The sequence below is a fragment of the Lepus europaeus genome, chromosome 5 (genome assembly GCF_033115175.1).
Source record: "Lepus europaeus isolate LE1 chromosome 5, mLepTim1.pri, whole genome shotgun sequence".
In the NCBI taxonomy this organism is placed as follows: domain Eukaryota; kingdom Metazoa; phylum Chordata; class Mammalia; order Lagomorpha; family Leporidae; genus Lepus; species Lepus europaeus.
In genome coordinates this window covers 117,828,278-117,854,408 of record NC_084831.1, presented here as the reverse complement: position 1 = coordinate 117,854,408, position 26,131 = coordinate 117,828,278, and the positions used below count along the sequence as shown (strand labels likewise).

At 43.8% G+C, this 26,131-nt stretch overlaps 1 protein-coding gene across 1 annotated transcript in view; it reads right to left on the bottom strand.

Moving 5' to 3' along the window:
- SNX27 (sorting nexin 27) overlaps positions 1-26,131 on the bottom strand; it is an 85,310-nt gene that overhangs the window by 24,499 nt on the left and 34,680 nt on the right. The window contains exons 3-7 of the mRNA XM_062192264.1: positions 14,293-14,485; positions 11,240-11,304; positions 8,566-8,670; positions 2,022-2,100; positions 338-501 (exon numbers count right to left, since the gene is read on the bottom strand). Coding sequence (XP_062048248.1) covers positions 338-501; positions 2,022-2,100; positions 8,566-8,670; positions 11,240-11,304; positions 14,293-14,485 — 606 coding nt within the window. The remainder of the gene's footprint in view (positions 1-337; positions 502-2,021; positions 2,101-8,565; positions 8,671-11,239; positions 11,305-14,292; positions 14,486-26,131) is intronic.

The following is a 26,131-nucleotide window of genomic DNA, read 5'->3' as shown; positions in this document are numbered from 1 at the left end:
TCCTGGTCTCCCATGGGGTGCAGGGCCCAAGCACTTGGGCTATCCTCCACTGCACTCCCGGGCCATAGCAGAGAGCTGGCCTGGAAGAGGGGCAACCGGGACAGAATCCGGCGCCCTGAACAGGACTAGAACCCAGTGTGCCAGCGCCACAGGCGGAGGATTAGCCTATTGAGCCGTGGCGCCGGCTGAGAGAATATTTTATAAGTTTATCTCAGACCCAGAAACAAAGTGACTTATCCAAGAATTCACCATGGACTGGCAAATTACCAACTACACACAAACAGAAAAAAAAAAAAAAAACCAAAAACAGGCTGACAAGGAAGATCAATTCACCCACCTGATGAAAGAAGTATGTAACAGCAAGGTCGTTGTCATTTAAGAGGATCTCTTCTTCTGTCGTGAAAAGCCACTTGCGAATGGTCAGGCAGGTGCCTGGCACAGCTGATGTATAGTTCTGGACGTAAAGCTTATGAGGAAACTCATTAGGTGCCAGCTTGCGTACTAAAGACAAGACACAACAAAGAACGCTAGATGGAAAACAAGCATAAGCAGTTTTCCTAGTAAAAACTCTGTGAGGCAGAACGAGTGATAGGTAGGTCACCATTACCGAACAGCAGCTCCCGCACACCAAGGAGCCCTGCCCTGGGAGCACAACACAGCCGTCTGACCAGCGAGATCTCTCCCTCCCGTCTGGCTATGGCCAGGCAGGCCGCAAATGGACTGAAACCTACCACTTACACAGCAGATCCCTCAGCTAACAGGATGACTCGGCAAGCACTTCCAACTCAAATTCAGCGAAAACCTCTGATCTGCTTATCTGGAAAGTTACAGCTGACGCCCACTCAAGGTCTGTAGAGCAAGCCCCTCCTCTTCTTGCCCAGCTCTGGGGCGGCCAGCCTCTCCTGCACTGCTGCACTGCCAATAGGTGAGAGGCTCTCCCACCTGGCCCCAAAGCCCCAGGCATGCATCAAGGTGGAAGTGTCTCCGGAGCAACATTACTTCCTTTTCCTGTAAGCGCACAAGCAGCACAAAACACTACCACTTTTAATCTCTATGTTGCCTTTCTCTGGAAAGCCTGCTTTCCTCTCTTGATGTTTACTTGGCTTTGTATCAGGGAAAAAGACCAACTTACTATTTCCCAAGTTTTTGAAAGTAAAACTAAAGCTTAGAGAAGGAGAAGATTAGAATCCAAGTGTCCTGATTCCCCAGCAATCCTTTGTAGCATAATTTACATCTGCGTAAGTAAGCTGTTCAGAGTTGGGAAGAGCAGGGAGATGACTGCTTTGTGGGGGATTCAAAGTTGTTCTCCCTCCAGCTGGTGAGACAAGGCAACCCAAATCTATCGAGCTCTCTCCATTTCTGGAATGAGGAAGGTCTGGTCAACCAATATTATCTGTGGCATTTCTGATCTTAGCTGAGTGTGTGTGTGTGTGTGTGTGAAGGAGACCCATAAACCTTAGGAAATCTATGTCAGTAGTAGCAAATCCTCAGGCCCCCTTCGCCTTTGTAATCTCTATGCAACCAATATGATTACCATCCCTAGCTTTTATGAAACACAAGAGAAACTTCCTGTTAACATGTAATAAAATTTCCTAGAAATACGAAATCTATTCACATGGAAATTTAAATATATTCATTAAAACAAAAGCTTTTAAGCAAAAATCTCTAACTTCTGGAAACAAAAAGCCACTCACATAAAAATCTTTACAAAAAGTAAAAGGGACACTAAAACCACTTGTAACTAAAATAGTATGCCCTATCTTTTTAAGGCTACTTTTTGGGAATATGTGAATTCTGGACCTCGCATGAAGACATCTGGTTCAGTGCTGGGCATCACCTCTATGCACTCACACACGAGGAGAAACGGACCACAGTGATCAGACCCCTTACGACCTGGGCTCAGTGAGATCTGCCTGGCCTACCTGCTGGAAGCAGTCCAAACGAGTGGGACATCCTCTCTAGACAGTTATCAGTACAAAATACCCCCCAAAGAATATTTCATATTAACCATTGACACTTACCAAAGGAATGATTGATCACTTCAAATAAGGCAAAGTAATTCACTGTGGTACTGTCCATGCCAACCTTTGCTGCAATAGCCTAAAGTGTAAACAGGAAAACAAACTCAGACAATGCTGTGGAAAAGGCAGGTGTGTGCAGGTGGAGGGGGAAGTGAACAGGTTCTGCTGTCCCGGCTTCATAAAAACCAAGCCTGCTGGATGAGTACACGCAGGCATGCGCAAGTATGAAAGAAAAGGGGAAGAGCCACAGTTATGAATTGTGTTCATAACACGATCATGAAGCTGATAACTGTCTCCTTATAACACCTGCTTTCCTCTCGGAAATGTGGCTTCACATGTGACCACAAGGTCTTTCTTAACATAAATTACAAGTGTGCTTAATAGGATAGACCTTAAAAAGAACACATTTTTAAATACCCACTTTCACATACTCGGTCTACATTTAATATAGACAATTAACACACAAGAGCTGTATCTTTGATTCCTCTTCTTCTTTTTTTAAAGATTTTATTTATTTATTTGAGAGATAGAGCTACAGACAGTGAGAGGGAGAGACAGAGAGAAAGATCTTCCTTCCGTTGGTTCACTCCCCAAATAGCCACAATGGCCAGAGCTATACTGATCCGAAGCCAGAAGCCAGGTGCTTTTTCCTGGTCTCCCACATGGGTGCAGGGGCCTAAGGACTTGGGCCATCATCTACTGCTTTCCCAGGCCACAGCAGAGAGCTTGATCGGAAGGGGAGCAGCCGGGACTAGAACTGGTGCCCATATGGGATGCCGGTGCTGCAGGTGCAGGATTAACCTATTAAGCCATGGCACCAGCCCCTATCTTTGATTCTTGAGCTCAAAATGACATTTGTCAATTTTATTCAGGCTTCACAAATATTTTTATTTATTTTTCCAATAATCTACATCACAGGCTGGGGACATTAGATATCTTCATTTCCTGAGAATTACCATAATCACAAAACCCACATGAAAATAGCAATAACAGAGGCATATTAAACAAGGAAAAGTTCCTTCTCCCTTGGAACTAAGGTCCTAACATGACAAATAAAAAAGAAATTAACAGACTCCATGGGGAAATTAATGAAAATTGAAATTACATACAAACAACAATAAAGCACAAACCAAAAAACGCAAATCAGTAGTAACAAAATTCTTTTTCAAGATTAATTTTGGTATTAGTTGAATCAGGTATCAGCACTTCAGTAAACCTTATATCCTTTCTTCCCATATCTGCTCAAACTATCAGGCCTAGGTTAATCCCTGCAAAGATGCAGGCATTGAAGATTACCAGTGTTATAAATTACCATTCCATACCATTCTAGATAGAAACTGGAATGAACCAAAAATTTAGAAAATGACTTCCAGCTAGAAGTCTTAGTAACACAGAATGAGAATATATATATGTATGCATACATATACATACATATACATATACATATACATATATATAAACCCTCAGGTTTTTGGAGAAAAAAAAAGCAAATAAAAGATCAGCAAGCAACCTGTAGGGCAGCATTTTCCTTGCAGTTACTCCAGTACATAATTTCAGGAATGCTTGAGTCTTACACATATCCTGTGCCAAAGAATGCATCAATGTATAAATGTATGGGTATTTGCTACAAAGGAGACAAAATCATTAATACCTAGGAACTTGGGGGCTGGTGCTGTGGCACAGAGGGTTAACACCCTGGCCTGCAGCATCAGCATCCCATATGGGCACTGGTTCGAGACCTGGCTGCTCCACTTCAGATCCAGCTCTCTGCTGTGGCCAGGAAAAGCAGTAGAAGGTGGCTCAAGTCCTTAGGCCCCTGCACCCACGTGGGAGACCCAGAAGCTCCTAGCTCCTGGCTTCAGATCGGCACAGCTCTGGCCGTTGGGGCCATTTGGAGGGTGAACCAGCTGATGGAAGACCTCTCTCTCTCTCTCTCTCTGCCTCTCCTCTCTCTGTGTAACTCTTTCAAACAAATAAATAAATCTTTAAAAAAATACTTAGGAACGTGCTTGTCTCCCTGAAAATCCTAAATTAGGATTAAAGATAAATGAGGGGGCTGGAGCCGTGGCACAGTAGGATAAGCCTCCACCTGCAGTGCTGGCATTCCATATGGGCACCAGTTCGAGTCTTGGCTGCTCCTCTTCCAATCCAGCCCTCTGCTATGGCCTGGGAAAGCAGTGGAAGATGGCTCAAGTGCTTAGGCCCCTGCATCATGAAGGAGACCCGGAAGAAGCTCCTGGCTCCTGGCTTCAGATTGGCGTGGTTCTGGCCATACGGCCATTTGGGGAGTGAACTAGCAGGTAGAAGACCTTTCTCTTTGTCTCTCCCTGTCTTTGTCTGTAACTCTACCTGCCAAATAAATAAATAAAATATTTTTAAAAAAAGAAAAAAGATAAATGAAAAGGGCCTACAAATAATGACTGTACTCAGCACCCAGCCCATAATCTTTAAATACCATTTCTCATTAGAAGGAACGAGGACTCCTTGGAGAAGGGATTTATTCTAGAACCAGGATAGGGAATAATATAAATATAATACACAGATGAGCTTGGGACATCCTGTTATACCCAAAAGCAAGGATGCTATCACAGACTAACGGGCTGAATCAAGGCACAGGACGGGTGGTGGTTGGCCTGGTGGCTAAGACAGCGGTGTCCCATGCTGGAGTGCTGGGGTTCCACGTCTGGCTCTGGCTTCTGACTGCAGCTTCCAGCGACTGCACACTGTTAGGGGCGGCAGTGAAAGCTCAAGTGAATGGGCTCCTGCCACTCAAGTGGGTGACCTGGATTGCATTCTTGGCTCTCGGTTTCAGCTGGCCCAGCCCCAGCTGCAGCAGGCATTCTGGGAGTGAACCCCAGCCGATAGGGGAGGTGGCCCTCTCTCTCTGCCTTTAAAAAAAAAAAAAAGGCACACAGGAGCAGTCTTAAAGCAATTTCTACTGGCCAAGGCCAAAAATGGACAATTTGAGCATTAAAGAGATAATACATGCTAATGATTAAATCATATTGAGTTTTTAAAGCCCATGTGATACTAAAAAAAAAAAAAATTATCTTATTGGATCATTGTTGGAATTAACTAGAACACCAATTAATTACTATGGAAATTGACAATAAGAAAGAATTAAATATTTATCCTCTCCCACAGCTGCATTTCAGGATAACACAAAAGCCTTAGTTGGTAAGAAAAAGTTATGTACAGCTAACAAGTATGGAGAAATATGACAGAATCATAAAACTTTGCAACATTTAATGAAGTCAGTAGTTTAGGTAACAATTATCAATGGATACAGTCATCTGATAAAAGATTAAAGAGGAACTTCAAGATCAAGTTATCCTTACCCAAACCATCTGATGAATCTTAGTACCAATAAAAGTGGGATAACCAGATACTGTGTATCTCCTGTTGAGAACCAATAAATACAAAGTATACAATACTAACTTGAAAGTATTTTTAGCAAAAAAGCAGAATCTGAACCTAATGAAGTCTTTTTTTTTAAAAGATTTAATTATTTATTTGAAAGTCAGAGTTACACAGTGAGAAAGTGAGAGGCAGAAAGAGAGAGAGAGAGAGAAAGAGGTCTTCCATCTGCTGGTTCACTCCCCAATTGGCCACAATGGCCAGAGCTGCGCTGATCCGAAGCCAGGAGCCAGGAGCTTCTTCTGGGTCTCCCACATGGGTGCACGGGCCCAAGGAATAGGGCCATCTTGTACTGCTTTTCCAGGCCATAGCAGAGAGCTGGATCGGAAGTGTAGCAGCTGGGACTTGAACCGGTACCCATATGGGATGCTGGCACTGCAGGCAGCAGATTTACCAGCTAAACCACAGCGCTGGCCCCCTAATGAAGTCTTTAGAATAAACTTTTACTTACAGAAAATACAGATAAAAGGATATATTAGATGATATTACGGGGGCTGGCATCTGGCACAACAGTGAAGAAACAGCTGGGGGTGCCTATACCCATATCAGAAGGCCTAGCCGGAGCCCCAGCCACTCCACTTGCAGTTCAGCTTCTGGGTAGTGTACAGTAGAAGGCAGCAGACAAATGCTTAAGCACTGGGGTCTCCACCACCACATGTGAGAACCAGACTGAGTTCCAGGCTACTCGCTTTGGCCGGGTTCAGCCCTGGCTGTTATGGGCATTTGGGGAGTGAACCAGCTGATGGAAGATCTCTGTCTCTCTGTCTCTGCTTTTCAAATTAAAATAAATAAATAAATAAATGGAGGCTGGCGCTGTGCCATAGTAGGTAAGATCACCGCCTGCAGTACCTGCATCCCATATGGATGCCAATTTAAGTCCTGGCTGCTTCACTTCCAATCCAGCTCTCTGCTATGGCCTGGGAAGGCAGTAGAAGATGGTCTAAGTCTTTGGGCCCCTGCACCCATGTGAGAAACCTCGAAGAAGCTCCTGGCTCCTGGCTTCAGATCAGCACAGCTCTGACTGTTGGGGCCATTTGGAGAGTGAACCAGTGGATAGAAAACCTCTCTCTCTCTCTCTCTCTCTCTCTCTCTCTCTCTCTCTCTCTCTCTCTCTCTCTCTCTCTGCCTCTGACTGTTGGGGCCATTTGGAGAGTGAACCAGTGGATAGAAAACCTCTCTCTCTCTCTCTTTCTCTCTCTCTCTAGGCTTCTACCTCTCTGTAATTCTGCTTTTCAAATAAACAAACAAATCTTTTTTTTTTTTTTTTTGACAGGCAGAGTTAGACAGTGAAAGAGAGACAGACAGAGAGAAAGGTCTTCCTTTCCGTTGGTTCACCCCCTAAATGGCCGCTACGGCCAGTGCGCTGCATCAATCCAAAGCCAGGAGTCAGGTGGAGCAGCGGAAGATGGCCCAAGTTCTTGGGCCCCTGCACCCACATGGGAGACCCAGAGGAGGCTCCTGGCTCCTGGCTTCAGATTGGCTCAGCTCCAGCTGTTGCAGCCATTTGGGGAGTGAACTGGCAGATGGAAGACCACTCTGTCTCTGTCTCTGTCTCTCAAATAAATAAGTAAATAAATAAATCTTTAAAAAAAAAAGCACTGGGGCCAGCTGTGTGGTATAGTGGGTAAGGTCGCCACCTGCAATGCCGGCATCCCATATGGGCACTGGTCCAAGTCCCTGCTTCCTCCTGGTCTCCCATGCAGGTGCAGGGCCCAAGCACTTGGGCCATCCTCCACTGCCTTCCCAGGCCACAGCAGAGAGCTGGCCTGGAAGAGGAGCAACAGGGACAGAATCCGGCGCCCCAACCGGGACTAGAACCCGGAGGATTAGCCAAGTGAGCCGTGGTGCCGGCCAAATAAATAAATCTTTAAAAAAATAAATATAATAAGTAAATGACACTATAACAGCAGGAGTCTGGCGTGGCAGTTAAGATGTCACTCAGGATGTCACATCCCATATTGGAGTGCTCGGGCTTGAGTCCCAGCTCCACTGCTGATTCCAGCTTCCTACTAACAGTCACCCTGAGAGACAAGCAGATAATGGTTCAAGTCCCCTGGTCCCCAGCACCCATATGGAAGACCCTGATAGAGTTACCAGATTCTGGCTTCAGCCTGGCCCAGCCTCAGCTGTTGCAGGCACTTGGGGAGTGAATCAGTGGATGGAAGACGTTTGTCTATCTATCTGTCTGTCTTCCTGTCTGTCTCTCTACCTTCCATATAAAATGAAAACAAATAAATAAATTTTTAAAAATGTATGACACTGTAAGGAAACAAACAGATTAATTCAGAATGTGGGACGTTCCAGAGGACACTGACCCAAAACCTGCAACAAAACAATGGCATGAAAATAGCAGTTAGAGAGGGGAAGCAAAATGGGGGCCAGTGCTGTGGTGTAGTAGGTTAAGCCTTTGTCTGCGGCGCTGGCACCCATATGGGATGCCAGTACTGTAGGCGGTGGCTTTACCTGCTATGCCACAGCGCTTGTCCTGTAAGCTTTTTTTACAATTAAAAAAAGGAGGAGTTGGCCGGCGCCACGGCTCACTAGGCTAATCCTCCGCCTTGCGGCGCCGGCACACCGGGTTCTAGTCCCGGTCAGGGCACCGGATTCTGTCCCGGTTGCCCCTCTTCCAGGCCAGCTTTCTGCTGTGGCCAGGGAGTGCAGTGGAGGATGGCCCAAGTGCTTGGGCCCTGCACCCCATGGGAGACCAGGATAAGCACCTGGCTCCTGCCATCAGGTCAGTGCGGTGCGCCGGTCGCAGCGCGCCAACTGCGGCAGCCATTGGAGGGTGAACCAACGGCAAAGGAAGACCTTTCTCTCTGTCTCTCTCTCTCACTGTCCACTCTGCCTGTCAAAAAATAAAAAAATAAATAAATAAAAATAAAAATTAAAATTAAAAAAAAAAAGGAGGAGTTAATCACAACCATTACAATTTGGGATATTTACTGCATCTTTCTTTCAAAGAGGGCAAAATACTTTCACATTAATAAAAATGAAAATAGCAAATATCTAATAAACTTATTGCCACATTGCTCTAAGCACTCTATATGTTATTAACTCATTTAATCCATGCTTCTTCAGTTTCTTTACACCATCCAATGTTAAGTCTGCTTGTTCCAGTTCAATTTACCTGATACACCTGGTCTGTAGTACTGTTCTTTTTCACCCTGACTGTCACTGTTGTTCCATCTGGCAATGCTACTCTCAGCTCCACGTCGGACACACCGTTGTAGTTCTGCGAGAAAAGACAGAGAAAGAATTTATGACCCAGGATGTTCCCCACTCTCCCTGTAACAAGCTAACTAAATAATAACCTAAATGCCTGATAGACAGGAAGTGAGTTTCAATGAAAGGAGAAAACAATGATACCTAAACGTCAGCAACATTTGTAAGTCATAAAGTGAGTTTAGGCTGCAGCAAGAGGTAACTTTTGAGGAGGCCAGAAAGGAAAGAAACACGCTGAGGCCAGCTGCTCTCATTTCAGCAGTGAAAGCTTGTGTACAGCAGTCTAGTCGAACGCACGGGAGACTTTTTGGGTCACTTCCATCACTCCCTTCAGATCTTACAAACGAGAGAAGAAAACAACCAAGGCACCAGCTTCAACAAATACTCTCAGGTTTTAATGGTAGGCAGTACAGACTCAAGGCATATCCCAAATTCCTCTCTGAACTCAAATAATCAGGATACCTTTGAAAGGGCAAATGGATGAGACCCAAGGATCTGAGTTAGTTTGAAGTCCAATTTTTTCCTAGCAAAGAGGAAATGATTCTTATTCTTTTATTCCAAAGAAATACTCCTATTAGAGGATTAACACATTCCTCTCACAGAGCTTTGGCCTTACAATTTTTATTAGAGAGAAACAACTACTTAGGAGTAATTCCATCTTCATCTCCCACTTTAAAAAAAAAAGCACTGGAGGGGCCGGCAGTGGGTAAGGCCGCTGCCTGCAGTGCTGGCATCCCATATGGGTGCCAGTTCAAGTTCTAGCTGCTCCATTTCCAATCCAGCTCTCTGCTGTGGCCCAGGAAAACTTGGAGGATGGTCCAAGTTCTTGAGTCCCCGCATCCATGTGGGAGACCCCGAGGAGGCTCCTGGCTCCCGGCTTCGGATTGGCTCAGCTCCAGCTGTTGCAGCCATTTGGGGAGTGAACTGGCAGATGGAAGACCACTCTGTCTTTGCCTCTGCCTCTTAAATAAATAAATAAATCTTAAAAAAAAAAAAAGCACTGGGGCCAGCTGTGTGGTATAGCAGGTAAGGCCGCCACTTGCAATGCTGGCATCTCATATGGGCACTGGTTCAAGTCCCGGCTGCTCCACTTCTGACCCAGCTTTCTGCTATGGCCTGGAAAAGCAGAAGATGGCCTAAATCCTTGGACCCCTGTACCCACGTGGGAGACCCAAAAGAAACTCCTGGCTTCTGGCTCTGGATTGGCCCCGTTCGGCCACTGCAGCTATTTGGGGAATGAACCAGTGGATGGAAGACCTTTCTCTCTGTCTCTCCCTCTTTGTAACTCTACCTCTCAAATAAATAAGTAAAATCCTTAAAAAAAAAAACCACTATTGATGCCTAAAACCACTCTAAGCATTATAGTAGCACCCCCTTATCCACAAAGGATATGTTCCAAGACCCCCAATGGAGGCCATGGATAATACCGAGCCCTGTAACCTAATGGCATTTTTCCATCTTGATGCAGCACTCACCCTACACTGTGGCCACAGCTTTTGCAGTCTGAGGTACAACAGCAAAACTAGCGTGAATTTCTTTTTCATTCTTCACAATTTCACAGATAGGAAGGAGATTTATTCTTACCAGAGATCTTAGCAACCTCAGCATACAATTTTTAAAATTCTTTTCTTATTATTAAATATCTTTTCCCTTAAGGGAAGTACTTTATGTCCTTTCTCTGACATCTCTGAATTGCAATGATTCACTACTCCTGAGTTTCTGGGCTGTTATTAAGTAAAATAAAGGCTACCTAAACCCAAACACTGTGCTTGTTAACAGTCGGTCTGATGACTTAGACAGCTGCTGAGTGACTCTTGGGCAGGCAGCGTAGACAGAGTAGATGTGCTGGACACCAGGATGATACATGTCCAAGGCACGAGGGGGCCTGACAGTACAGGATCCCATCGCGCTGCTCAGAGCGGAGCACAACTTAAAGCTCATGAATTGTTTATTCCTGTAGCTTTACATTTAATATTTTCAGACCACAGTTGGCCACAAGTAATTGAAACCACAGAAAGCAAAACCACAGGTAAGGGAACTGCTGTACTCTGTCATAAGTCTTTGCAAGAATTTTATAACCTAATGTGGAAAACAAAACATAATACATAGATAAAGAATTAATGGATTACACGCTAATATATTAGAATTACATATTCATTCTTTTTTTCCTATTAAAAGCACCTACAAGATGCTTGTCAGCCTGGGAACATCCAGATGATCATGATTCAGCTCTTATCTACAGGTAGCTCACACTCTTGTAAGCTAGAAACTTTAATAAAGTGACAATCCGATTACATGTATAAAAATTAGAGAATGAGATAGCAACAAGGTGATAACTGAGTGGCACGGATTACAAGTTTCGGTGGGATGAAAATCTGATGCCTTGAGCCATCAAGGGAGACTTTGAAGAGAAGGTGGACCTGGCACTAGGTTTTAAAGGATAAATAGGATATTTATGAAAAGAAATAAAAGAAATACAACTATTTGTGAGGTTATAGCAGTTAAACCCACACTTGGTATCTTTATTTTCCCCTAAGGCTCCTGGAGGGAAAAAGTGACGAGTGGGGGTATTCACTTACCTCATCTGATTCCGATAGAAATTCCTGCATGATGTCGCTCTCACCAATGACTCGTATCGAACACACTGTAGAAAACAAAGTTAGAAGCTGGTATATGGGCCTAAAACCAAGAGTATAAAGTCAAAAACACATCAATTTTTTTGCTTAAATTTTTTTTTAAAGATTTATTTATTTATTTGAAAGTCAGAGTTACACAGAGAGAAGAGAGGCAGAGAGAGAGAGGTCTTTCATCCGATGGTTCACTCCTCAATTGGCCACAACGGCTGGAGCTGCGCCGATCTGAAGCCAGGAGCCAGGAGTTCCTCCAGGTCTCCCACACGGGTGCAGGGATCCAAGGACTTGGGTCATCTTCTACTGCTTTCCCAGGCCACAGCAGAGAGCTGGATCGGAAGTGGAGCAGCTGGGTCTCGAACCGGTGCCCATAGGGGATGCCAGTGCTTCAGGCCAGAGTGTTAACCTGCTGTGCCACAGCACCGGTCCCTTTTTTGCTTAAATTATCAATAACAAGCATTAATGAGTTAGCATGCCATCCCTGGGATATGAGATTTTAAGGCATGACACATATCCACCTAAATATGATCTACAGGGGCTGGTGTTGTGGCATAGCAGGTTAAGCTGCCATCTGCAATGCTAGCAGACCATGTGGGCGCTGGTTCGAGTCCTGGTTGATCTACTTCCAATCTAGCTCCCTGCTAATGCACCTTGGAGGGCAGAGGAGGATGGCTAAAGTGCTTGGTTCCCTGAACCCATATGGGAAACCTGGAAGAAGCTCCTAGTTCCTGGCTTCAGCCTGGCCCAGCCCCAGCTGTGGCCATTTAGGGAGCAAACCAGGGGATGGAAGACCCCTCTCTCCCTGTCTCTCCCTCTCTTTCTCTGTAACTATACATTTCAAATAAATTAAAAATTATATATGACCTACAATGAAGAACAGAAAGTACAGAAATATAGCTTGCTAAAAATATTAAACATAGCCAAAAAAGAGAAATAAAAGTTGAGTACATCTAACTTTGAAGTCCTTGTGGACTTATTAACATACAAGAACAGAATATAAAGAGAGACAGTGGTAGAGAAAGGTCAATAAGAAACAAACCGAATAGGAAACTGAAAAATAAAAGGTAGGGGGGGAGATCTATCTGGCCTGGGCACAGGCTAGTCAAAGAGCCATAAACATTTGCAGCCACTCTGGAAAAAATAGGTAGTAATCAGGTGTTAAGATGAGCACAGGGTTTGGAGCTGTGGTGTAGTGGGTAAAGCCACCGCTTTATGGGCGCCGGTTCGAGTCCTGGCTGTTCCACTTCTGATCTAGCTCTCTGCTGTGGCCTGGGAAAGCAGTAGAAGATGGCTCAAGTCCTTGGGCCCCTGAACCCATGTGAGAGACCAGGAAGAGGTTCCTGGCTCTTGGCTTTGGATCAGTGAAGCTCCAGCCGTTGCGGCCATTTAGGGAGTGAAGCCGCGGCTGGAAGATCTCTCTCTCTCTGCCTCTCCTTCTCTCTCTGTGTAACTCTTTCAAATAAATAAATAAATATTAAAAAAAAAAAAAAAAAAAGATGAGCACAGCATTTCCCCTCTCTGGCTTCGAATTCAAATTCAAACCATCAAAAAAAAAAAAAAAAAAAAAAAAAAAAAAAAAGGAAGGGAAGAAAGCAGATAGGCAGGTAGCCAATTGTCTATATCTAAGGAAGTTAATTTCCTGACTCTCTCCCGAGAATGGTAAATTACACTAATGATTTTACTTCATTTGATTTTTTAAAAATGTACCCTTTTTCATTTCCCGAGGGTTATGTTCAGAGGCCAGCCAATGGCAGAAAAAGCTAAAAACAGATGAGGAAGTTCTACTACTTTCTATGGGGGAAACAATTTGTTCTTCAAGGATAAGAATCTCTCCCAAAAGTTTAAAAAAACTCAACTAGGTCAGTTAGTTCTCATACAAGGACGCAGGACACAGAATCACTAAAAAATCACATCAGATCTTATTGTATTAAACTAATGTTTTAAAGAAAGATCTATTGCACAGCCAATTATATAGCTCTATAACATCATGATTCAAAGTCTTCTCTGAGCCAAAGGATGAACCGTCTTACTCAAGAGATGTGTGTCATTTCCCTGTCTGAATAGATCAACGTTTTAGTATTCACAACCACAAAATCCAAATGTATCATTTGGAAGCTCCAAAGTAACAACTGAGTTTCCATATTTCTACCTATAGCCTGCTTAGAATAAGAGAACTTTAGACTACACAATTTAGCAAATCTGTCCATGGATACCTGGAAAAGGAACACAGAATTTTCAGTTAGGATATGCCAGTGAGTCAAGAATCATTTAAATGGGGGCCGGCACTGTGGTGTAGCGGGTAAAGCCTCCACCTGCAATGCCAGCATCCCATATGGGTGCCAGTTTGTGTCCTGGCTGCTCTCCTTCCAATCCAGCTTCCTGCTAATGTGCCTGGGAAAGCAGTGGAAGATGACCCAAGTGTCTGGGTTCCTGCTACCCATGTAGAAGAACTGGATGAAGCTTCTGGCTCCTGGCTTTGGCCTGGCTCAGCCTTGGCCATTGCAGCCACTTTCCCAGAGGTAAACCAGTGGATGGAAGATCTCTCTCTCTCTCTCTCTCTCTCTGTCTCTCCCTTTCTCTCTGTAACTCTTTCAAATAAGTAAATAAATCTTAAAAAAAAAATCATTTTAATGCAAGTATCTTAAATACTGCCTACTTAGTTCTCAAATCAGCTTATTGGTAAGTCTATCTGAATGTTTGCTAGCAAATAATATAACTCTACAAATGAAGGTCCATTAAGGGCCAACAAATGCATCTAGCACTAATTATTCATTTTTCCATTGATGTTAAGCACTCACTGAGCCAGAAAGACAGGCTGCTAATCACTGCATTGGCTGTTTCAGTCTTGCCATCAAAGCTCAGACCCTCCCATGCTCCCAGCCAGAAACCTGCCTTAGTTTCACCACTGAATTTCAGGAAACACACCTAGGTAGTTAGGAGCTGTCATATACACATATTTCCTATGTCCACTAAGGATAATTTACTCCAATGGACTAGCTTACCTTTTTCTAGATATTCTTCCAAGCCCCGACGTCGCGCATCTAACTGCTGTTCTGACAACGAGAATGGCCACTTCCCGGGAAGTCGAGGAAACGCAAAGTTGGCAAACTCTCTCTTCAAGTTCTGGTGGAGGATGGCAAATTCCCGGTACCGCTTAGAACACAGCTGCCTCCCTGCCATGTAAACATTGTATACCTGGTGAAGAGGAAGAACAAAGAAAAGCCTACTCACTACCAATTAAATCACAGAATTAGCTAGTGCCATGCTCAGTTTGAGACTGGTTTATTGTATTCTGCCATGCCCTTAAGAGAAACTGTGTTTAAGGTCACCTTCAAATAAAAGCAACTTTTAACAAACATGATGAAAATTTACCCCCTGCAAGTGGGGCAGGATCTTATTTTTACCTCTCAGGTACTTTCAAATATCTTCAAAGGCAATTACTGGTGTTTTCGGGTGGATTTTAATTTCAGAAAGCTAAAGGCATTTGAAATCAATGTGGTATATACTGTGAACGAACAAGAAGCAACTTTGGAAGGGGTGAACACCCAGGGTTGACTGCAAAGCAATGTGACTAATACTTCTGTGGGGCTCAAACTTGCTCTAAGGTTAATTCCAAAGAAAAGGCCTAAAAACGATGTAAGCAACAGTGATATTTTTGTTATCAAGTAGCTACTGTAAATAGCAAAATAAAAGCTAAGAATTTGATAATCACTTAATTCAAAGCATGTAGCCTCTGCCTCCTCCCTCCCATCTCCCACTGTCCTTGATCCCAAAAAGTTCACAGACCCACCATATTCATCATTTGTTGCTTTTAGAGTTTTTTGGCATTTTATATGTGAGCCTTAAATTTTTATTTAATGGCAGAGTTAGACAGAGAGAGAGAGAGACAGAGAGAAAGGTCTTCCTTTTCCGTTGGCTCACCCCCAAAATGGCTGCTATGGCTGGCGCGCTGCGCCAATCCAAAGCCAGGAGCGAGGTGCTTCCTCCTGGTCTCCCATGCAGGTGCAAGGCCCAAGCACTTGGGCCATCCTCCACTGCACTCCCGGGCCACAGCAGAGAGCTGGACTGGAAGAGGAGCAACTGGGACAGAATCCGGCGCCTCAACCGGGACTAGAACCTGGGGTGCTGGTGCCACAGGCGGAAGATTAGCCAAGTGAGTTGTAGCGCCAGCCAATTTTTTATATAATTTTTAAATGTACTTTAGGCTTATAAAAGTAAGGTATCATGCTGAATGAGACTTTGGGGAATTTACTTTTTCACTTAATATTACATTATTCAGTCACATTCACAGTTACATTTTTGTGTTGTTGTTTTTTTAAATATTTATTTATTTATTTGAAGGCAGAGTTACAGAGAGGCAGAGAGAGAAAGAGAGAGAGGTCTTCCACCCACTGGTTCACTCCCCAAATGGCCAAAATGACTGGCGTTGCGCCAATCTGAAGCCAGGAGCCAGGAGCTTCTTTTGGGCCTCCGATGTGGGTGCAGGGGTCCAAGTACTTAGGCCATCCTCTACTGCTTTCCCAGGCCAAAGCACAGAGCTGGATTGGAAGTGGAGCAGCCAGGACTTGAACCAACACCCTTATGGAATGCCAGCACTATAGGCAGAGGCTTTACCCACTACATCACAGTGCCAGCCCCTGTATCAGTTGTTTTTAATCTGCTCTTTCACTGCTGGGCATTGGGGTTGTTTTTTGAGGTTTTAGTTATTAGAAGCAATCCTGCTATAAACATTAGTATACATGCCTCCTTTAATACAAGCAAAAGAGATTCTCATGAGCATCTACCTAAGACTAGAACTGAAGGATTACGCAGATTCATGCATGTGGGCTGGCACTGTGGCGCACCGTGTTAAGTCACAATCTGGTATCCCATATGGGTGCCAGTTTGAGTCCCAGCTGCTCCACTTCCAATCCAGTTCCCTGCTAATGGGTCTGGGAGGGCAGCAGAGGATGGTCCAAGTGTTTGGGCCCCTGAACCCACATGAGAGACCTGAATGAAGCTCTTGGATCCTGGATCCTGGTTGCTGCTGGGCCCAGCTCTGACTGTTGCAGTCATTTGGGGAGTAAACCAGTGGATGGAAGTTCTCTCTGTCTCTCCTTCTCTCTCTATAATTCTGACTTATAAATAAGTAAATAAATAAATCTCAAAAGACGCGTGCATGTTAAACCTCAGGAGAGAACTCCAACTGCAAGCTAGAGTGGTCGCAATCATAAGGTCCTCATAATTTTAGTCTATGGAACGAGTGTGAAAGATTTCTGACTGTGGTTCTAATTTGCATTAGTCTAATTACTAATGACATAGAACATCTCTTTACACACAGAGTGTCCATGTGAGCATTCTATTCACGTGCATTCCCTATTATCGTACTGAACTTCTGTTTTTCTCATTGATTTGTAGAGATCTTTACCGTTCCTGACATAACCTTTTGCAGCTGTGTGTACTGTAAATATCTTCTCCCAGTTTGTCACTGTTTCTACTTTGTTTAAAGGTCTTTTGAATTTTAAAAGCTCTGAATTTTGAAAGAGTCCAATTTATCAATATTTTATAACCAAAATTTTTTGTCTTGAGAAACTCTTCTTCCCCAAGATCTAAAATCTGTTCATTAACAGAGCTTTTTAATTTTTTGTTTTGTCATTCAAGTTCTTAATTTTCATCTGGAATTTATTTTTCTATATAATTATAAGGTAGAGTTCTACTGGTATTTCTTTTGAAGCCAAGAACATTTCAAATCAACTTTTTTTTTTTTTTTTGACAGGCAGAGTGGGCAGTGAGAGAGAGAGACAGAGAGAAAGGTCTTCCTTTGCCGTTGGTTCACCCTCCAATGGCTGCCGCGGCTGGCGCACTGCGGCCGGCACACCGTGCTGATCCGAAGGCAGGAGCCAGGTGCTTCTCCTGGTCTCCCATGCGGGTGCAGGGCCCAAGCACTTGGGCCATCCTCCACTGCACTTCCTGGCCACAGCAGAGAGCTGGCCTGGAAGAGGGGCAACCGGGACAGGATCGGTGCCCCGACTGGGACTAGAACCTGGTGTGCTGGCGCCGCTAGGCGGAGGATTAGCCTGTTGAGCCACAGCACCGGCTCAAATCAACTCTTAGTTGAATTATCTCCAAATAAGAATATTCTGCTTTTACAGGGCAATCTGGAGACTTCTCGAGGGTCTGACACTAACCTCCCACTGTAAACCAGAAAACTGGACATAATATAGGAAACAACTATTTTCAGACACTGGACAACAAGCAGCCAAGAACTGTGATTCCCGGGGAAAGGGAAACAAACAAGACAAGCCCCTCCAGAGCCTGGCTTTCTGCCTGGAGAAAGCCTGACCTGCAGCTCAGGGAAGAGCACCCAAAGCTCAGCAGCTTCACAGAGCTGAACAGACACAGACTCTAGTTCAGAGATCAAAGCAGCTAGAACTGCAGGGCTGAGCACAAAAGAGGGAGCTAAGCAGAGACAGCTCCAGAAATCCGCATTGGGTCCTCTCAAATTTTGGCTGAGTAAGAATCCAGAGGGAAAAGCTATCACCAGGGGCAGCTATAAACGACTAAGTCCCAGCGCTCACAGAGTATGGAGCTGTTCAACTTCCTCCTAACCAAAATAAAGAGACTTCTCTGCATCTACAGAGAATTAAGAAGTGAACTCAACCACGGCCATGCTTTAGGATAGGGTTAAACCAGTGCTACTGTGAAAACCACTCTATGCTACCCTGAAAGGGCAGGTGTTTGGTCTAGCGATTAAGACCCAGGCTGGGACTCTGCTAATGCACCTGGGAAAGCAGTGGAAGATGGCCCAAATCCTTGGGCCCCTGCACCCACATGGAAGACCCAGAAGAAGCTCTAGGCTCCTGGCTTTGAATTGACCCAGCTCTGGCTGTTGCAGCCATTTGGGGAGTGAATCAGCAGGTGGAAGACCTCTCTCTCTCTGCCTTTGCCACTCTGCCTTTCAAATAAATAAATCTTAAAAAAAAAAAAAAAAAAAAAAAAAAAGACCCAGTCTGGGATGCTCATATCTCATTGGAGTGCCTGAGTTCAAGTCCTGATCGCCCCCCTGATTCCAGCTTCCTGCCAATGTGCACCCCGGGGGGCAGGAGGTGATGATGCAAAAACTTGGGTCCTTGCACTCCATATGGCAGACATGGATTGAGCTCCCCACTTCAGGCTTTGGCCCTGGCTATTGTGGGCATTTGAGGAGTAGATCAGTGGATAGGAGTTCTCTGGTTCTCTCTCTGCCACTCAAATAAATTAAAACATAATTAATGTATCACCCTAAAACAGCTTAAAAATAAACTTCAAAAGGATCAAATAAATCTATAAATAACTCACCTATATGCCAAAAAAACATCAACACTCTTTAAAGAAATATAACAAAATCCAGCACTACGTAACATTAAATTCACAATGAACAGCATCCAATCAAACATTACTAGACATATAAAGAATCATGAAAGTTTGACAAATACAGGGAGAAAGATCAGTAAAAACAGAAATGACAGAGACAAAAGTTAACAGACAAGGACATTAAACAGCTATCACTGGCTGCTTCCGCTTCTTAAGGATTTGAGAACATTTCCACCTAGATACAAGGAATTCCCATTCATTTGCAAGTCTTTTCCATGGGCCTCTAAGGTGTCTCCCTTGGTGGTTCAGGAGTAGAGGAGCCATAGGACAGACACAATGCCAACTCCTCCAGACCATTCTCTGCTACTAAGCAATGTGTTAAGCTGTTGGGAGAAATCCTCTTATATGGAGGGCACAGGCAAAGATCTCGCTGCTTTCCGGGAAGCTGCAAAAGCGAAATACTCTGTGCTCCTGAAGAAAGGCAGGCACCGTATCAGGATCAGGTTCCTGCACTAATGCCAAGCAGAGGTCTGCTAGAGTTCAGGGTGGGAGTGAGGGTGCAGGGCAAGGAGAGGGAAGGGAACTCTTTCCCAGGAATAACCACAGATACAAGGCAGAGAGAGTTTGTCTGCAGTAAGGAGAAAAGGTAAAAGAACTAAGACATAGGGACACAGACTCTGCCTAAAACTAAGGCTGGACCAGATAATATCTACCCTTGCCAAGAGTTCAGACCAAGTGAAAAGCAAGAGCGGTCTACCAGGGACAGAGGGACAAGAACATGGAGAGAGAATTTATCTAGGGGTAGGCAAGTAGGGTGGCTGAAAGCTTGGGGAGGAGAGGAAGGCACACTGAGGAAATACCCTCCAGACACCAGTCCATTCTAACCACAGGTATCAGTGATCCACTGCTACAGGAGCTTGAAGCCAGTGGCTCAATAACGCTAATGATAGCTTCAATAAAACCCAAACCCAACTTAATTGACTCAATCTAACAGAAGAGGCTTGTTCATTTCCAGGTTCAAATACTATAGTATCTATTGTTCTTCTACACATGATGGTTGGCATTCAATTAAATATCATAGGACAAGGGGGGGCAAGGAAAAAAACTCCCACACTATGTCATGAGATGAAAAGCAATCTTAGAGATGACCCAGATGTTGAAACTAGCAGGCAGGAACTTTAGAATACCTGTGATCGACATGTTAAAGGATCTAATGGAAAAGGAAAAGGTGCGCACATGTATGAACAGATAGGGAATTCTGGCAAATATGAAAACTATAAGCAAACATCTCTGGAAAAACAATCAGCAAACTTAAAGATAGGCTGATAAAATGATATAAATGGTAACAAGAGAAAAAGACCTAAAACAGAATACAGCACCCAAAAGCTCTTGCACAATATTAAAGAGCCCAAAACACATGCAACTGGAATCTCGGAAATACAAGAGACAAAGAATGGGCCGAAGAAACATTTGAAGACATCCTACTGGCTTAGAGTTTCCAAAACTAATAAAAGATATCAAACTACAGATTCTCCAAGCAGGGCAAATACCAAGAGACACCCACCTAGATACATTAAAAAAAATCAAATTTTGAAAAACCAAAGACGATGAGAAAACTCTGAAGACAGTCATAGCAGTTAGGGCATTACACAGAGAAGATCAAAAATTAAAATAAGTAGGCTTCTCAGAAGAAGCTATGCAAACAGGAAGACTAGGATAACATTTTTAAAGTAGTAGGAGAAAAAAACCCCATCAATCTAGAATTCTATATCCTGTAAAAACGTCTTTCAAATATAAAGTTGAAGTGATAAATATTCCAGACTAACAGAAGCTTGGAGAATTGATTGCTTGTTACAGACCTGCACTACAAGAAATACTAATGGAAGTTCTTCAGGCAGAGGGATATGAAGCCAGATGGAAACTGGGTTTACACAAAGGAGTGACGTGTACCAGAAATGATAAATACATGGTTACCTATAAAAGAAGTCTTTTCTCATTTTTAACCTTTTTAAAAGGTAATTGCTTAAGGCAAAGATAACAATGTATCATGTTTATAACACACACAGAAGTAAATGTATGAAATAGCACAAAAGATGGGAGAATGAAACAGACTCTCATGAGTCATATTGTATGTGAAGTAGTGTATTATTTGAAAGTAAATGCTTATAAATTAAAAATATACACTGTAAAACTAGAACAACTACTAAACAATAAAACAAATTACACCTAGTGAAACAATAGTGGAGGTAAATGGAATCATTTAAGAATACTGTAGGGGCCGGCACTGTGGTGTAGCAGGTTAGGCTGCCGCCTGCAGTGCTGGCATCCCATATGGATGCTGGTTTGAGACCCAGCTGCTCCACTTCCAATCCAGCTCTCTGCTATGGCCTAGGAAATCAGCAGAGGAAGGCCCAAGTCCTTGGGCCCCTGTACCCACATGCGAGACTCGGAAGAAGCTCCTGGCTCCTGGCTTCAGATTGGCGCAGCTCCAGCCATTTCAGCCATTTGGGGAGTGAACCAATGGAAGGAAGACCTTTCTCTCTGTCTCTCTCTCTCTCTCACTGTCTGTAACTCTACCTCTCAAATAAATAAATACAAATAAATAAATCATTATACTAAATGTAAGTAGTTGACAAACTCCAAATAAAAGACCAGATTGTCAAGTTGCATAAAAAAGCAAGACCCAACCACAAACTATCTCTAATTGTAAATATGCAGGTAGGTTAAAAGTATAAGAAAGAAAAGACAATGAAAACAGTAACCAAAAGAAACCTGAGGAACTGGTGCAGTGGTACAGTGGGTTAAGCCGCTGCCCACAATGCCAGCATCCCATATGAACCTTGGATTCGAGTCCCAGCTGTTCCACTTCTGATCCAGCTCACTATTAATGCACCTGGGAAAGCAGTGGAAGATGACCCGGGTAACTGGGCTTCTGTACCCACATGGGAGACCTGAATGGAGTTCCTGGCACCTGGCTTCAGCCTGACCCAGTTCTGGCTGTTGCTGTCATTTGGGTAGTGAACCAGCAGATGGAAGATCTCTTTCTCTCTCTGTCCCTCTGTTTCTTTAACTGCCTTTCTTTCTTTCATTTTTTTCCTAAAGTAATAAGATTTTATTGGGGACAAGGCATCCGTCAGAACGGAAGAGATAGATAGAGTGCCCAGTCACTTGGACTGGGGGAGAGCAAGGTTACATGGTTGAATGGAGAGAATACACCAGGGCAGTCCAGGTGGGCGGCTGGGGGTGGCTCAGCAGAGAGCAGAGAGCTGAGCGTGTAGTCTTTGGATTCCCAGTTTTTAAGGGAGTCTATTTACTCCCTCCCCATTCTCCAGGACAAAGGATGGGGAGCCCTGGTGAAAGTCTAACTGCCTTTCAAGCAAAATAAACAAATCTTTTAAGAAAAAAAAAAAAAGAAAGAAAGAAAAGAAACCTGAAATGGCTATTAGCAGTCATATGTTAACATCAGAGTCTTAAGAACATAGAATATTACCAGGGATAAATAATGATAAAGGAGTCAATTTATCAAAAGGTGTAATATTTCTTATACATAAAGACCTGATAGAATTGATAATTCTTCTTCAGCTACTGTGTAAACTTCCAGTAGGTCTACAATCCCACTGATGACAACTACCTACAAATTCTGAAAAAAATATAAAAATCAATTACCTGGGCATTCCGAGTAGTATACTAAAAACAAGTGGAATGGGAATAAAAACAAGTGGATTGGGAAGGGAGGTTTAAAAGATGGAGCAACAACCGGCAAGAGTGATTGGGAGCTTCCTGCTTTTCCCTGACGATGAACCTCAATCACAAAGTAGCACAACCTAAACAACTAAAACGCTGATAGAAACCCTGACATCTTTCTGGCTTGAAAAACAGAAAGGATCTGGGCAACCAAAGTGCCACCAGAGTACGCGAAGAGTCCCTTGGGAGGGAGAGCCAGAGAAGGGGATCCCTTGATTCTGTAAGCGAACAGCACATGTGTCTCAAGCCAATCCCTCCTTGAATGATGCATACAGACTCAAAGGAGCACAGCAAACACTCAAAGAACTGAACTGAGATTTGAAAAACAACCCACAGAAGGTGACACAGTTTACAGTTAATTACAATTTACAGTTAATTAATTGCCAGGTAAAACAAAAACAGCACTCCTCAGAGGAACATTACACAACCCAGAGTCTACACTGTGTGACACAATACCCCGGACACAATCCAAAATTATTCAAAATCACAAGGAACCTGGAGGATATGATCCATTCTCCAGGGAGGAGACACTTAACAGAGGCCAATCTCAAAATGATAGAAATGTTGATGTGTTCAGACATATAATCAATGGAATAACGAGTCCAGAAATAGAACCACATGCATATGGCCAACTGATTTTCAACAATGATACCAAGGCATTTCAATGGGGAAAACATATTTGTTTCAACACAGGTTGCTGAAATAACTGGTTAGCCATATAAACAACAACAATAAAAAGAACCTTGACCCTTGTATCACACAATATACAAAAATCAATTCCAATAGATCACAGACCTAAGCATAAGAGTGAAAATTGTGACACTTTGAAAAGTAACTTGGCAGTTCCTCGAAAGGTTAAACACAAAGTTAAACATATAACCCAACAAGCCATCCCTAGCCAAACACCCAAGGAAAAGAAAACATGTACCCACACACACCAACTTACACACAAATAAATAATGGCATTATTTATAATAACCAGAAAGTGGAAACCCAAATGTCCAAAACTGAAGAATGAACAGATTAAAAGTGGTATGTGCGTTCAGTACTAAGGAGGATGCTGCCACAGCCCCCTGGAATAGGAAATGGCAGCAGTCCTGCCTGCTCACGCAGGCTGGCGGAGGGCACACCCTCCCAATGGAATGCAGCAGCAGTGGGCAGAAAGGCAATCATTTACAGGAGTGCTTAATGAGAGAATGCTGGTGTGGGGAACCTGTGATAGTAATCAAGGTGATCGACTGTGATGATGAACCTACCGTCCTGGCCACCGAGCATGGAGCCCTAATTATCCAGTATCTCCTTCCTAATGATGCATGCCTGTTAAAGTTTTACCTGGCCTATGTGCTTTGGGTCCTGTACACCTGTTTGTATTCCTCTCAATAAAAAGTGCTGAAAGCTGTCTGAGAGCTATCTGGGGGCTCTCTTTTCTGATGGAGGCTCCCGTGTTTCCTTTCTTCATTTGAAAACCTGACACAATACAATGTTACTTGGCAATAAAAATGAAGTATTGATACATGCTACAATGTAGATATGTCTTGAAAATAGTATGCTGGGGCCCGCACTGTGAGGTAGGGCGTAGAGCTGCTGCCTGCAGTGCCAGCATCCAATAATGGGCACTGGTTCGAGACTCAGCTCCTCCACTTCCAATCCAGCTCTCTTCCATGGCCTGGGAAGGCAGTAGAAGATGGCCCAAGTCCTTGGGTCCCTGCACCCACATGGGAAGACCCAGAGGAAACTCCTGGTTCCTGGCTTTGGATCCACACAGCTCCAGCCGTTGTGACCAACTGGGAATGAACCAGTAGATGGAAGACTTTTCTGTGTGTAACTCTGACTTTCAAATAAATAAATAAATCTTTTTTAAAAAAGAAAGAAAATATTATGCTAAGTTAAAGAAGGCAGTCTTGGCCGGCGCCGTGGCTTAACAGGCTAATCCTCCGCCTTGCGGCGCCGGCACACCGGGTTCTAGTCCCAGTTGGGGCGCCGGATTCTATCCCGGTTGCCCCTCTTCCAGGCCAGCTCTCTGCTATGGCCCGGGAAGGCAGTGGAGGATGGCCCAGGTCCTTGGGCCCTGCACCCGCATGGGAGACCAGGAGAAGCACCTGCCTCCTGGCTTCGGATCAGCACGATGCGTTGGCCGCAGCGGCCATTGGAGGGTGAACCAACAGCAAAAAGGAAGACCTTTGTCTCTCTCACTATCCACTCTGTCTGTCAAAAAAAAAAAAGAAGGCAGTCTCAAAAACACACGATTCTACTTACAGGAAATGTTCAGAATAGATCAAAAAGGACAGAAATGGATTAGTGGCTGCCTAGAGCTGAAGGGGATGAAAGGTTTGGGGGGTGATGGCAACAGAGTTTCTTTTGGAAGTCATGAAAATGTTCTAGAATTGATTGCAGTGATGGGTGCACAACCCTAAGTAACACCAAAACCCACTAAATTGTACCTTCTATATGACTGAACCTATACTATGTAAATCACACCCCAGTGATGTTTCACAAAAAAAGAGCTAAAACTATAAAACTTCAATAAGAAAACATAAAAGATTGATGTTTCACAAAAAAAGAGCTAAAACTATAAAACTTCAATAAGAAAACATAAAAGATTCATGTCCTTGGGTTAGGTAGATTTCTTAGAACACAAAGCACCATCCCTAAGCCAAAAAATTGATAAAATGAATTTCATCAAAACTTAAAATCTTCTGTTCTTTGAAAGACATTGTTGTTGTTGTTGTTTTAATATTTAGCAGGAAAGCCAGACTGGGAGAAATATTTACAAAATATCTATCTGATAAAGGATGTATATCCAGAATGCACAAAGAATACAATAATAAGACAATACAATTTTTTTTTTTTTTGACAGGCAGAGTGGATAGTGAGAGAGAGAGACAGAGAAAGGTCTTCCTTTTTGCCGTTGGTTCACCCTCCAATGGCCGCTGCGGCCAGCGCATCGTGCTGATCCGAAGCCAGGAGGCAGGTGCTTCTCCTGGTCTCCCATGCGGGTGCAGGGCCCAAGGACCTGGGCCATCCTCCACTGCCTTCCTGGGCCATAGCAGAGAGCTGGCCTGGAAGAGGGGCCACCGGGATAGAATCTGGCACCCCAATCAGGACTAGAACCCGGTGTACCGGCGCCGCAAGGCGGAGGATTAGCCTGTTAAGCCACGGCGCTGGCCAACAATACAATTTTTAAAACAGGCAGAAGGGTTGAAGAGATATTTCACCAATGGAGATATACAAATGATCATTAAACTCAACAAAAATCAGCTCATCACCATGAGCCAGAAGATAAATGCAAATTAAAATCATAGTGAACCATCATTAACCCACAGGAATGGGTAGAAATTAAAAAAAAAAAAAACTTAAAATACCGAGTATTCAAGAGGTTATAGAATAACAAGAACCCTCCACTGCAAAGGAAAATGCAGAAATGGTGAAGTCACTTTGGAAAAGTTTCTTTTTTTTTTTTTTAAAGATTATTTATTTATTTATTTATTTGACAGGTAGAGTTACAGTGTGAGAAACAGAGAAAGGTCTTCCCTCCCTTAGCTTACTCCCCAAATGGTCGCAACTGCCGGAGCAGTGCCGATCTGAAGCCAGGAGCCAGGAGCCCCCTCCTGGTCTCCCATGCGGGCTCACGGGTCCAAGCACTCGGGCCATCCTCCACTGCCCTCCCGGGCCACAGCAGAGAGCTGGACTGGAAGAGAAGCAACCGGGACTAGAACCCGGCATCCCATATGGGGAGGATTAACCTACTGTGCCACGGTGCCAGCC